This window comes from Barbus barbus, assembly GCF_936440315.1.
Source record: "Barbus barbus genome assembly, chromosome: 28".
Classification (NCBI taxonomy): Eukaryota; Metazoa; Chordata; class Actinopteri; order Cypriniformes; family Cyprinidae; genus Barbus; species Barbus barbus.
In genome coordinates, this window is record NC_136756.1 from 17,275,263 (window position 1) to 17,288,385 (window position 13,123).

The 13,123-nt window shown below is 37.0% G+C and overlaps 1 protein-coding gene across 1 annotated transcript; it reads right to left on the reverse strand.

Annotated features, from left to right (window-relative positions):
- Window positions 1–253: 253 nt before the first annotated feature.
- On the reverse strand, window positions 254–13,013 carry LOC306848752 (acylamino-acid-releasing enzyme-like). Its single transcript, XM_079383494.1, has 26 exons — window positions 12,941–13,013; window positions 12,229–12,400; window positions 11,722–12,041; window positions 11,237–11,303; window positions 10,295–10,707; window positions 8,455–8,587; window positions 8,231–8,357; window positions 8,047–8,122; window positions 7,896–7,971; window positions 7,040–7,179; window positions 6,801–6,935; window positions 6,566–6,657; window positions 6,383–6,420; window positions 6,115–6,236; window positions 5,615–5,675; window positions 5,408–5,502; window positions 4,931–5,000; window positions 4,694–4,779; window positions 4,463–4,601; window positions 4,288–4,371; window positions 4,128–4,208; window positions 3,951–4,039; window positions 3,679–3,872; window positions 3,464–3,566; window positions 2,996–3,102; window positions 254–2,285 (listed from the first exon to the last, which is right to left on the reverse strand). The coding sequence occupies exons 1-26, from the start codon at window positions 12,968–12,970 to the stop codon at window positions 2,183–2,185; spliced, it is 3,153 nt and encodes a 1,050-aa protein (XP_079239620.1). The 5' UTR covers window positions 12,971–13,013; the 3' UTR covers window positions 254–2,182.
- Window positions 13,014–13,123: the final 110 nt, after the last annotated feature.

The following is a 13,123-nucleotide window of genomic DNA, read 5'->3' on the forward strand; positions in this document are numbered from 1 at the left end:
ATTGTTTCCGGTAACTGAAGTGAAATATAAATATTAAATGCTGTATTTATAAACCACATAGGTTTTCCTTTTCAAAATGTATTCAGTATTCAGTTGACACTTGTGTTCACAACTTTTAAACAGTGCCATTGTTACCTATGACTATAACTAAAACAATTTGAAAATGATTTTCATTAATTAAAATAAAATATAATTCAAAAGGCAACAAACACTATAATAATATATAAATAATTCTACAATAACACTGATTTTATATAGCTCATTGTTTAATATTTCAGACTTCAGAAAAAAGTATTTTGGCACTGGTGGCATTGAAATGACCTAGAAACTAGTTTATATATGATGGACAATGGCAGACATCCTATTGAAACAATGCAGAGGCAAGCACACATTATAGTCCAATAAATGATCTAACAGCCAATAAATCAATGGTTTAGCACACCTTTACTTTGGGCCTGTGGTAAGGTGAGCCAGTTTGTGTTGTTTCCTTTTTCTAATTAATAGGTGAAAACAAAACAGAGCAGAGCTGTTTATCAGTTTGAAGATCTACTTTAAGATAAAAAAAAATACAACTTATATAAGACTTATAATGTCCAAAAGCAACTGAAGCAACATGAACCAAAGTATAACAAAGATGCCTGAAGGATTTCATTTATGCTGTATTACTTTGCCAACTCAAATAGATTCACTGCTTCAAGCTGTGTCATATTTATGGCCGTTGATTCAACGTACCCCAGGCCTACTGGATCTTACCCAACTCCCAGCATTCTGGGGGGAAAAAAAGCTTGAGCCACCAGATAACTTTCATGTTTTCGTTTAGTTGTCACATCACAGCTCATGAGATCACCAAATAAGCTGTGGCTCATTTTACCCCAGTGTGACCTTAAACCTACTCAGATTTTCCTCCCTACTTCCTCTAATCTGCCTCTGCTTTTCACCCCCTGGCAATGATTTTCTTCTTGTTGGGTGTTTGTGTTTATTCTCAAATTCTGCCTTGCTCTTTAATCTTCCTTTATGAGCATGTCGTTCAGCAATCAGCATCTAGGCAGACTGAGACAGAGTAAAAACTTTTAATGATATTTGACCTGCCTAAGACCCAGACACCTACATCAAACCCGATCAAAGGGAGAATAATACAGACCTTTCTTTCTTTCTCTCTCTCTCTTAAACACACACACACAGTGGCAATGGTCTCAGGTGACCTGTTGTGTTCTACTTCTTTCTCTGTGGGTCATTAGCAATGCAATCTTAACAGGGTATAAAGCAATCTGCCCCCTGAGACCGCCAGAATATTGAAAATCTGCATGCTACAATTGGCCAAACTGGCTAGTGCTCAACATGCCACAAATGGCAAACCAGAATACCTAATAATAAAATAGAAAGCATTATAAACAAAGTTCATGATAGAAACAAGAGCTAAATGAATCTGTCAAAGAGGATTTGGAGATTAAGTGTTCAAAGGACAAAAATGTTGCAAAGCTATGAAACAAAGAAATCTTTGAGGGAAATACCTTTCTTAAGCGGCTGCAAGTGAAATGGACACGAGAGTCTTAGACATGCGAGCTGGTACTGCTTCCACCAAAGCAGTGTATAGGCATTGGCCAAAATAAATATCACACATTTCTGTCTCGTATCATGTTTATAAATATGGAATGTTGCAGATCTCTATAGATATAGATACATTTCAGAAACTAGAAAATAGCTTTTTCTTCTTCTCTTCTGCTTTCCATCCTAAATGTACTTTTTTCATAAACTAATTTAAATCTACAAACGATCACCATGTATTTGCATTTAAAGTCAAACAGATTTGATCTAAAAATATTGGCAAGATCATTACTGTCCATAAAAACATAGCGAAGAGTAAACATCTCATAAAAGAGGGTTAATGTTCAGATATTGACTCTAAAAAGAAAAGTTCAGTATCACAGTACATGAGCTCTGATTTCTAAACATAGTGACTTCATTTGGCATTTGACCCCTTATTTTAGCAGTGCTAATTTAACATGGACTGGTCTGTCCCCTAGTGGACAGTGACCTGTATCACCTTTAACTTCAGCTTCAGTGCAACATTCATGGACATCTACAGTTTTGGCAAGAATGTCAAACACAATATGTGCAGACAAAAAAAAAAAAACATCTGATAAATATTTTCATAAGAAATGCGTTTCTAAGAAATGTTGCGTCAGTGTAAATGTTCTTTAAACCACAGAATGACGTTGAGGAAGCAGTCAGACTGAGTGTTGACTTTAGACAGCGAATGACCCTCATCACTGTACCACAATAACCTGAGGGACAGACAAAGAGAGAGAAAAAAAGAATGTGCGTGATAAAGACAGGAAAAAAAGAAAGAGAAGGCTGAAGACTTCAAAATAGTGATTAGTGGTTGACTGAAAAGTGTTCTGAACGTTTTTCAAAAGCCAAGAGCAAGCCTTGCCAAATTAAACCAATTTTTAACTTAACTTACTAAAACAACATACAGTTTCATAGATTTGGGGTCAGTAAGATTTCTTTTTTATTATTAAAGTAATACCTCTTTTCATCAAGGATGCATTAAATTGATTAAAACAAGTCAGACATTTATGTTACAAAAGATTTCTATTACAAATAAATGCTGTTCTTTTAAACTTTCTATTCATCAAAAAGTCATAAAAATTCTAAAATATTTTAGAATATATTAAAATAGAACAGTTATTTTAATTTGTAAAAATATTTTTAAAAAATTACTGTTTTAGCTGTATTTTTTATCAAATAAATGCAGCCTTGGTGAGCACAGTCGACTTCTTAAAAAATATATATATATATCTTTCTGATCCCAAACTGTATCATACTATGCAAAAGGAAAAGTTTATTATCCATTGAAAAGGTTGTTGTAGATGCCATTATTGGCCAATACCAACAATCTCAAAATGTCCAAATTTAATCAGCCTAGTCTATCGCGATAAGTAATATCAGTATAAAATGGGTGTTTATTAAATGCAGGTGTTTGTATGTGTACCTGACAGGTGTATTCCTGCTCTTGAGAGCTCTGTAGAGCTCCAGACCCTGGTGAGGTGATACTCTCCTGTCTCTCCCACCCAACATCAACAACACAGGAGCACGGATCTAAACACATATGTACACAAACCATATTAACTATTTAGATATTAAGCTTATGCTACCCACAGAAAGACTATATACTTATCATTATTCCTGTGTTTGTGTGTGTATGAGTAAGTGTGCACCTATTTGACCATATTATGGAGATACATTTTTACCCAGAAGTGAGTTATACCTAACAAAGCCTCCCAAAAACAGCTTTTGGGGATGTTCTCATTTGTAAAACAAGAGTATAAAATAATACAGGTTCAGTATTTATAACTAGCGGTGTATAAAAATAGAAGTCTATGCAATGTACACATTTAGATTAGGTTAGTAAACGTGTGTGTGTGTGTGTGTGTGTGTGTGTGTGTGTGTGTGTGTATACCTGTGCAGCGTGTATTATGGGTGACTTCTCCAGCATGGAAATGAGGGACTGTGATGTGGGCAGCCGGTCAAAAGCATACTGAATCCCCACAGAGGAATATCTCCTGTAGGGACAGCATAATCACATAACAGCATTACAGTCACCTTCAGCCACTGCAAACACTCTTTCATCTTTAATAGCAGGGTTATTAACGAATGTAAATGTGAGTGCATTACCAGTCTACAATATCACTGGTTCCAAGCAGTGTGGCTGCATTGATCACAGGGTTTCTTGCTGCACAAGCTCTATAGAAATCTGGATACTGACCAACCAGGTGGCAGGCCAGAAAACCACCATGAGAGCCACCCATCACTGCCACCCTATCAGCATCAAGGGTAGTCTCATTCTGCAAAGTGCACAACACTGCTCTCTGGACACAAAAACAAAAACAAAAACAAATGAGCTCATTTTTCCTCAATATGCACACATTATTTGTGCATATACACACATGAACATCTTTGACGTCCTGATTGCCAACGTTTCCAAGTAGAGACTCTATGCCATCTTGACCAAAACCAGTGGAGCCCCTGTAGTTCACTGTGACACACAAAGTCATACTTTAAATGAGTACTTATTCTCTATTTTTTGTCGTGACAGGAACTAGAATGCCACATATACACCCTACCCATCAGAACAGCAAATCCCAGTTTGGTTAAAGTAGCAGCTGTGGCATTCCAGTCAGCAGCAAAATGAGCATGAGGACCACCTGCACAAACAAATACTTTACTGATCACTTACGTCTGAGAAATAATTATGTCATGAACAAAAAAAATTGTCAGTCTTACCATGTATATTCACCACTAGAGGACTTTTTCTTCTCTCAGGAAGATTGTACGGCTTCAACAAAATTGCTCCAAAATTCAGTCCAGCTATATAAAGTAGACAGGAGGAAAGAGGAAAATCACAAAGAAATATTGCTGGTAGCAGCCGTAAATCTGATGATACATCCATCTTACTCACAGAACTGATGGTTCTCCTCTTGAGAAGGGGGTGTGATCAACATGGGCTGCCAATCAAATCCCTCATACACATCTGCTCCTCCCACATTACAGAGTTGCATGTCCTCAGCCTGATCTACTGATGAGAGGAAGCCAACTTTCTACAGAAAACAAACAGTGTTACATGTAACGCAGTTTCTTCAGTGAAAGATGACTATTATAGAAAAGTGTGTGCATGTGTGTATGGTTGTACCAGGCAGGGAGGTTGATTTGGAGATGAGCAGCTCATCATCACCAGGTCTTTTTGTATTGTCAACAGCTGCACACTCCCGAAATCATCTACCAAACACACACACACAGAATTAATGACTGTCACAGTTGGCAAGAAACATAGTAATGACACTGACAGGAAAGTGACCAAATGGCCTTAGAATATCTTTCCTCCTTGCTGAGTCAGAGAAGTCATGACATCACTCCATATTTACACTACCTAGTCTTAGCGCATCCAGTCCGCACACTTGTGTGACTCTTCCTGTGGTTCTGTCAACTGAGAACACTGCCTAGAATAACAGATGGTGCAAATCACAAGATCGTAACACTAAGGCCCGGTTTCACAGACAGGGCACAGACTAAGCCAGCATTAGGCCATAGTTCAATTAGTAATTTTAATAAACATGCTTAGAAAAAAACATTACTGGGGTGCATCTTGAGACAAAACAAAGGCACTGATATATTTTAATATCAGTCAGTGCAAGTTTATTTCAGTTGAAACAGCTTAGATTACATTATAGTCTAGGACTAGACTTAAGCCTTGTCTGTGAAACAGACATTCAGAATCCACACAGTGCACAAATGGGAGACATACAGGTTTTCTATGCAAGATATTTAACAGTGTCCCATTTTTTTTCTTCACCATTTTGGTCAAGCACTGGTATTTTTTGTGTATGTGTATTTATGTTTTGTTTACCTTAGTGTTTTCACAGGCACTGCTAAAGAAGATTCTCTCACTGTCTGCAGACCAGCATTGAGATGGCAATGATTCGTATATACCAGCAAACTGGCCTGTGAAGGGACATGACATCGCATCTATGTCCACTGTGAAAAGCGCTATAGAAATAAAACTGACTTCACGTCACTCTTCATTGTGTATGCATGTGTGTTTTTATCCAAGTACCTTTTTCTGCTCTCCTGACCACATCTACTAAGACCAAAGTGCTTCTATTCTTCATGTCATACTACAAGACATAAAAAAGAGACAAAAAAGATAAAGTAGTCTAATAAATAGTCTGATTTTGGGGCAGTAAAATTCATTTTATTCAAATACATCTCTTATGCTCACCAAGGCTCCAATGTTTTGATTGAAAATACAGTAAAAACAGTAAGACTGAAATATTATTCCTTTTTATTTTAATATTTTTTCCTGTGATGGCAAAGCTGAACTTTCAGTAGCCATCTGCAGGGTCACATGGTCCATCAGAAATCATTCTAACATGCTGATTTGGAGCTCAAGATACATTTCTTATTTCTAACCATTTTGAAAAAAGTTGTGCTTCTCAATATTCTTGTGGAAACCATGATACATTTTTTCAATGTTCATAATGAATAAAGAGTTCAAAAGAACAGCATTTATTATGAAGCAATTTGTGTATGATATATTGAACTGTAAGTTCTCACCAGCATCATTCTCAGGCACTGACGATGTGGTCCAAACACCTGTCCCTGCAAGTATACGATCCAGCACGAGTCTGGACTTATTCGAGGGCTTGAAACAGACACACCTTCAGCTGACAAGCACTCTGGCCAAGAAAGGTAATATTGGATAAAGACAGGTTACAGGACCAACAGTTCTAGTTTCACAAAACTGTATACAAGTCAAAGCCCAAAGAGTGAAAAGGCACATAAAAAGGTGCTTACACATAGACCCTCCTATAAAGATACTTACCACAGTTTCCTTTCATATCCAGGTAGTAGAGAGCTGATCTGGAAAAGAAAAATCTGAATTAATTCTCTAATATAAGCATCTTATTAAACACTAGCACTTGAGAGATTGTGGGATTATTACTGGATCAAATATTTCTAAGGAAAAATTATAGCTGTTCAATCTCTCTTTAACTCCGCCCCTCACCTACGATTAGAGCAGAATTTCAGGCCCAGTCTGAACGGCTCATTCCATTGGCCCACAAACACCACGCCCCTTCCATTAGGTGCCCACAGAGCCTTAAGAAAGAACAAGAAGTATTTTATAATTCAGTTAACGTTACAACAATTAAATTTGAGATTGCTGATATAACATTTCCCATGTATGGTATAACATAATTATCCATTAGACAAATGAGAATTGTAATATACATCTGACTCACCTGTCCTGGTGATATATGCAGAGGGACGCCAGCATATATGATAACTGACCCTTTGTTGAGATCAGCCACACACAAGACAGGACAGCTCTTACCCACCAGACCTTCACCCCAGTCTTCAACATATATGTTCTTATCCTGAGAAATGCACACAATTTCTTCAAAAATCTTGAACACATATCTTCAACTGTCTAGCCATAACGGTTACTGTATGAAACTATATATGGGAGAAGACATTTCACCTGTTCCTCAAGCAGCACTAGGCCACCGTCCTCATTGGCTAATGCAACCGATGAATGCGCTGATGGCTTCACTCTCTTTTTTTCAGCCACATAGAGCAACTTTTTTTCACATGGTGACCAGGCCAGACATGCAAACTGAGCTAAAGATACACAAAGAAACAAAGTACACACAATCAGACAGATATCCTTAAACAATGATCTGGGCTCCAGACTGAAAAAAGACCAGAGAGTCACTGGCTACCAAAAAGAATCATTAGTTTCCAAATTACAGAATGACTCAGCATAAATGTGTATCTTGAACTACACAACCGTTCAAAAGTTTGGGGTCTGTAACATTTGTAAATATTTTTTAAATAAGTATCTCATGTTTAACAGCGCTGCATTTATTTGATCAAATATACAGTAAAACAGTAATATTGTGAAACATTATTTCCATTTAAAATAACTTTTCAATTTCAAAATGTAAGTTATCTTGGGATGACAAAGCTGAATTTTCAGCAGCCAATGCTTCAGTCATCGGTCATTTAATACTGATGCTGATTTGGTGCTCTACAAACATTTCTTATTGTTATCAATTTTGAAAACAATTGCTCTGCTTATTATTTTTGTGTAAACTGTGATACATTTTTTTCAAGATTCTTGGATGAATATAAAGTTCTAAAGAACAGAATTTATTTCTATAAATTAAATATGACTTTCTTGTCAATTATGATCAATTTGATGCATCCTTGTCTCATGAACCTTAATTAGACCTCAAAAATCAGTACAAGTTCTTGGTTCATATCTATTAGACAGTTAGTCATTTGAAACCACTGGTGTATAACATGGACCAAAAAAAAAAAAAAGTGTTTCTTACCATCTTCATACACTTTTCCATGTTTATTTAGAGCTGTAAGGTCCAAACTTTTCTCCAGACCATTTTGGCCCCACACCTACCAAATGAAAAAAAAGAGGATTAAGAATCATACTTTAATAATTCAATATTTAAATATCAATGATAGCATTACCTCCATGTACTGATGTCCTGCGTCCTCCCGGATGACAGCTTGAAGAGTCCCAGAGGGAGAATGGCTGCTGAGCAACCTGAAAGTGAGAGATGCATTTTGATGACAGGTGTGTTCTTTACTTGCAGACTTTCTTTTTATCTCTTGAGATACATGAATATCTGCATATTATGTATATCTCTCCTACTCCTTCTCTATGTGTGAGCTTGTTCCAGACGGCAGCACATGTTCGATTGAGTCGTGTTTACACAGTAGAGTCCATCTCTGAGAGAAACACAGTTTCACCCCTCTCTCCAAATCACACTGACTCCAACCTGCAAAGAAAGAGTGTTCAAAAGCAAGCATCATGAAGTCATATAACTAATTAAATAGAGAATACACCATAAAACCAGAACGCTCCAATATTCTTACGGGTCAATATGCTGATACAACGCTTTTCATTGGCAGTGTCCACCAGCTCATCAGCGACCACAGAGGCAGAACTGGGCACTGGAAAGCTGATACAGTGTCTGAACACATCTCTGATTTCACTCTCCATTGCAATCTGAGACCCCAAACATATACAATATGAGTCCACATAAACAGAAAACAAGCATGAACCTGCCTTTCTTGTGGGCTCACACTGTAAAACAGCCCATTTTTGACACTTCAGAGTGCACCGACTGATATATGAATCATATAAACTACTAAAGCACATACTATCTCACGTACTATAGTGCTCAGCAGAATTCAAACTTTCCAATTTTTGTATGTAACGCAACTAATTAACAAATAGCTAGATTTACACATTTAGTCAACATTTTGCGTTTAGCATTTTGATATAAAATAACCTATTTTTATTTCACTGGTGTTTATAACGCTTTGATAACGATATTACTCTTCCAGTGAGCGCATTACAAAAAGATGCATTCTGTTAATAATAAAGCAACACTTTCATAAAAGAGAGTGACCAGGCGTTAAAAAGTACCACCGTTTACGTTTGCACCTTAAAATAGATGTGGGTCAGCTGGGCGCAAATGAAATGTGGCTAAAACAACAACAGCACAGACGCCACCGCAACGCATGTCACCAACAATAATCCACACCGGTCCAGTGAATCGAAGTGGACCGTCGAGACAGAAGAGTGAGATCGGAAAAAATCGCTAGAGTGTCGATGAGAGCCGATGTTTCAAAGCACTTTCGGTGCGGACGCATCCATTCTGCGGCCTCTGAGGGGGGTTTGCGTTTATTCATCACACTTTCGACACTATGATCTTTATTTACCTGCGCCAGTATTGAAGAACTCTTGTGTTTACGCGTAATACTATAATCCATAGTATCATATACAAAGTATTGGGGTTTGCTGCATGTAAAATCACGTAATAATGTATTTTCGTTTCCCGTCAGTTTTAAGATATTGTGATTCCCTTTTTGGCTGTATAAAGAATGTCTGCAACGTTTGTTACAATTTATCTTAAGATTGACATTATTCAGGGTGTTTCTTTTACTATTTATCTTTAAATTGAAACCATTTAGGATCATTTATATTTATAAAAAATTATTTATATTATTTTCCTATTATTTAAATATGTATAGAACGAATTTCTGAGACAAGTCAACAGTGTTAACGGAATAGTTCCCCCATAAATCTGTCATTTACACACCATCACTGAAACCCTGTATGACTTTCTTTCTTTTGGGGAACACAGAAGAAATTTTGAACAATGTCCTGGATCAGTGATCTCAAACTCAATTCCTGGAGGGCCGCAGCTCTGCAACGTTTAGCTCCAAGCTGTTTGGAAGTTTCGAGTGATCCTGAAGACCTTGATTAGTTGGATCAGGTATGTTTGATTAGGGTTGGAGAGAAACTGCACAGCTGTGGCCCTCCAGGAATTGAGTTTGAGATTTTGGGTGAACTGTCTGTTTAAGGCTGTATTTTAAAGCAGGGATTCCTAAACTTTTTTGTCAACCAAACCCTTTTGACATAACATATTTACCCCTGAAATTTTAAGTTAATATTTTGACAATTTAACAACACATTTGCACATTTACAATCCTCTGATGGGAGTAGCTGGTCACATGACATGTAGGTAAATAAATAAATTACTTTTTTTTTTAAGTAAGTGTTTTTATATTTTGTTTTTAATTTATTTTAATTTTACATTTATTATTAGCTTTCATCAACTCACAAAGTCAGTGCAGTTCCCTCATAAACCCTGCTCTAAAGAGTAAAAAAATCTGTGAATCCACCCAAAGGATGAACTTCTCTCACCTTCTGTTGTTGTCGCAAAGGGAGTCTCTGTTGTTTTGGGTTTTTCACCTGAGCAAAGGCAGGTTTCTCCTGGTTTGACACTTGATCTGAGTGCTTCCTTCTTAAATGCACCTGCAGATTCTTCCTGTGCAGCATTAAACCACAGAACGGACACAGATCTTGTGCATCGGATCTGGATTTTTGTGGGAGAGTGCTTTCAACAGATGTGTGTCCAGAGAACATCTCATTTACCAAAGTCTGTATGGAGACATCAGCCTCTATAGGAATAGGACTGGTAGCAGAATTTGAGACGGTGGTCTTTGTATCATTATGATCCACTACAGAGAGATCTACCACTGAAGGATCTCGTTCATCCACTGGGGATATAGCTGGGTCATCTGTTCTCACCTGCTCCTCCATAATCCCTCCTTCACCTGAGATTAAAGAGAGTAAGAATATCAAACACTCTGATCAGAGGACATGGATATACACAAGACTCACTGCATTTCATAGTTTTGAACTGACAGAGAATCAGACTTTTGGCTGGAACACACTGCGTGACTTTTAGAATTCTGAACAGATTATAAAACAATAGGCTTTGTATATGTTTACATAGAATAACTGGACATCATACAATAAACGACTGAGGATTACAAATGACCAGACTTTCAAGCCGGTCTGAATGCAACAAATGAAACATGCATGACAACTGAAAACAACGCGCTCTAAAATCGACTCAAATGATCAAACATGACTGAAATCCTGTGACTGGATGGAATGACAGTCTAAACTAATTTGGACTAAAATTTGTCTATCATTTTTGTCACTATGATCAAATAATGACGGAATGAAAATGTTTAAATCTGTGCCTGATTGTAGTTAGGTCATTTGTCACACTGGAAATTAAAGGTCAAGTCAAGCAAATTGCATTATGCAGAATATTTTCTGTTTGATGAAACTCACCTGTGGAGTTTTGGTCTGCAATCTCTGAATCACTGGGCCCCTGGCTCACTGCCTCCTCACTTACAGCCTGCAACAGCACAGGGTGAATAGAGATTTGTATGTTTATAATATTAATTTCCACAGCTTGTCACAAATTTTGACACAAGTGCCCAAAGATTCTTCCAGTCTTCAGTGTCACATGATCCTTCAGAAATTATTCTAATATGCTGATTTGGTGCTCAAGAAATATTTATCATCATCATCAATGTTAAAAACAATTCTGATTCTGATACAGTTTTTCAGTATTATTTAATTAATAGAAATGTTCAAAAGAACATCATTTGTATGAAATACAAAACTTTTTGTAACATTACAAATATTTTTATGTCATCTATGCTAAATATAAGCATTATTTAAAAAAAAAAAAAAAAACTTTTACTAACCTCAAACTTTTGAATAGTAGTGTATACAGATACATAAAAAAAGAGAAGGAAAAAAAAACTTACTCTTTTAGGGCACAAGTGTTGCTCAAAGTTTGCTTTTCTTCTCCTGATTTTCTGAGCATCTTCAGAGATCAGATTCTTGGTTCCTTCACCGACAGGCATCTCTTTAGTACTGCCAATCTCAGATGTAGTCACATGAAGATCTGGTGCAGGTAAACTCTCGCCTGATTTCAACTCCACAACTGTTACCTTGGGTTTTTTGGTCTCGCACATCGCTAAGTGTTTCAGAAAACCATCTTTCCTCATAAAAGTGGATGTGCAGCTAATGCAGTGAAAGTGTGGAGCAGTTCGGCACTTTAAATGACATTTAAAAATGAAGAACTCTAGTGAAAAAAAAAAGTAACAAGTGAAAAGAGTCCTCTGTTAGATATCCTATAAGATTTACCTATGCTTCTATAAAATTCTATGCTTCAGTAAATTGTAATACTTGAAGGAACAGAACAATCATTCATTCCTGTGACTTCATTACCTGGGACACTTTCAAGTAAAATATATATATTTAGTACTTGCCCTTGTGCCGTATCGCTCTTCTTCTGTGACCTTGCAAATGTTTTAAGCATTTGCTTTTGATGGTGGGTTTGAACATTTCAGGCCCACAGAAAGGGCAGTGGTACAAGGAACAGCAGTCCTCACATCTCTGGAGAGTTGGCTGCTCTTCTCCTCGCAAAATAGTTTTGTGTAGCTATGATATACAAAGGAAAAATATCAACACTGTAAAACACCTTATGTGTCTCCTGATGATAGGCATTCCAGACAAGTGCATTGTACATGAAAATCTTACTTTTTGCCTCATGTGATTTAAAAAAAGAAGATAAAGTATGACAAAATTACATTTGCCTACACCAAATCTATCTGAATCTGCATTAAAAAAAGAAGAAAAAAAGAAGGAATTTCGATGTCTTCAAAATCTTACAGTGTAATTTAAAGCAAACTAATGTCATTATGTGGCGAGGCCTAAAATATAATAAAGAGGATGGGACGATCAATTCATTACAACACAAACGCTCTGACTGAAATAACAGCTGATCCATTGGCGGACTCCTCCAGCCACGGGCCGATTAGCAGGTCTGCAGTCGGTCACGTCTTGACGCCGCATCAAACTGTCACTCACCTGTAGCGTTATAAGCTCTGTATTCTGATAACCTTGCTTGTTCATTCATGACACAATACGAGTTGATAGATCTGCCCATATTGTTAAGTATGCAGAAATGTTATAATTTACCTCTGTATGTTGACTTGCATGGCTGAACATTTTAGCCAAAGTTGTTAGGAGTCTGTTTGGTCTAAAATCTCGCGATAGTACCCATAAAAGGAGACGTATAGAAAGCTTTTCAAAATAAGAGTTACAAAACATGTGCATGACCCTAATGAGTTACTTAAAGTGAAATATAATAGCAAACGAACA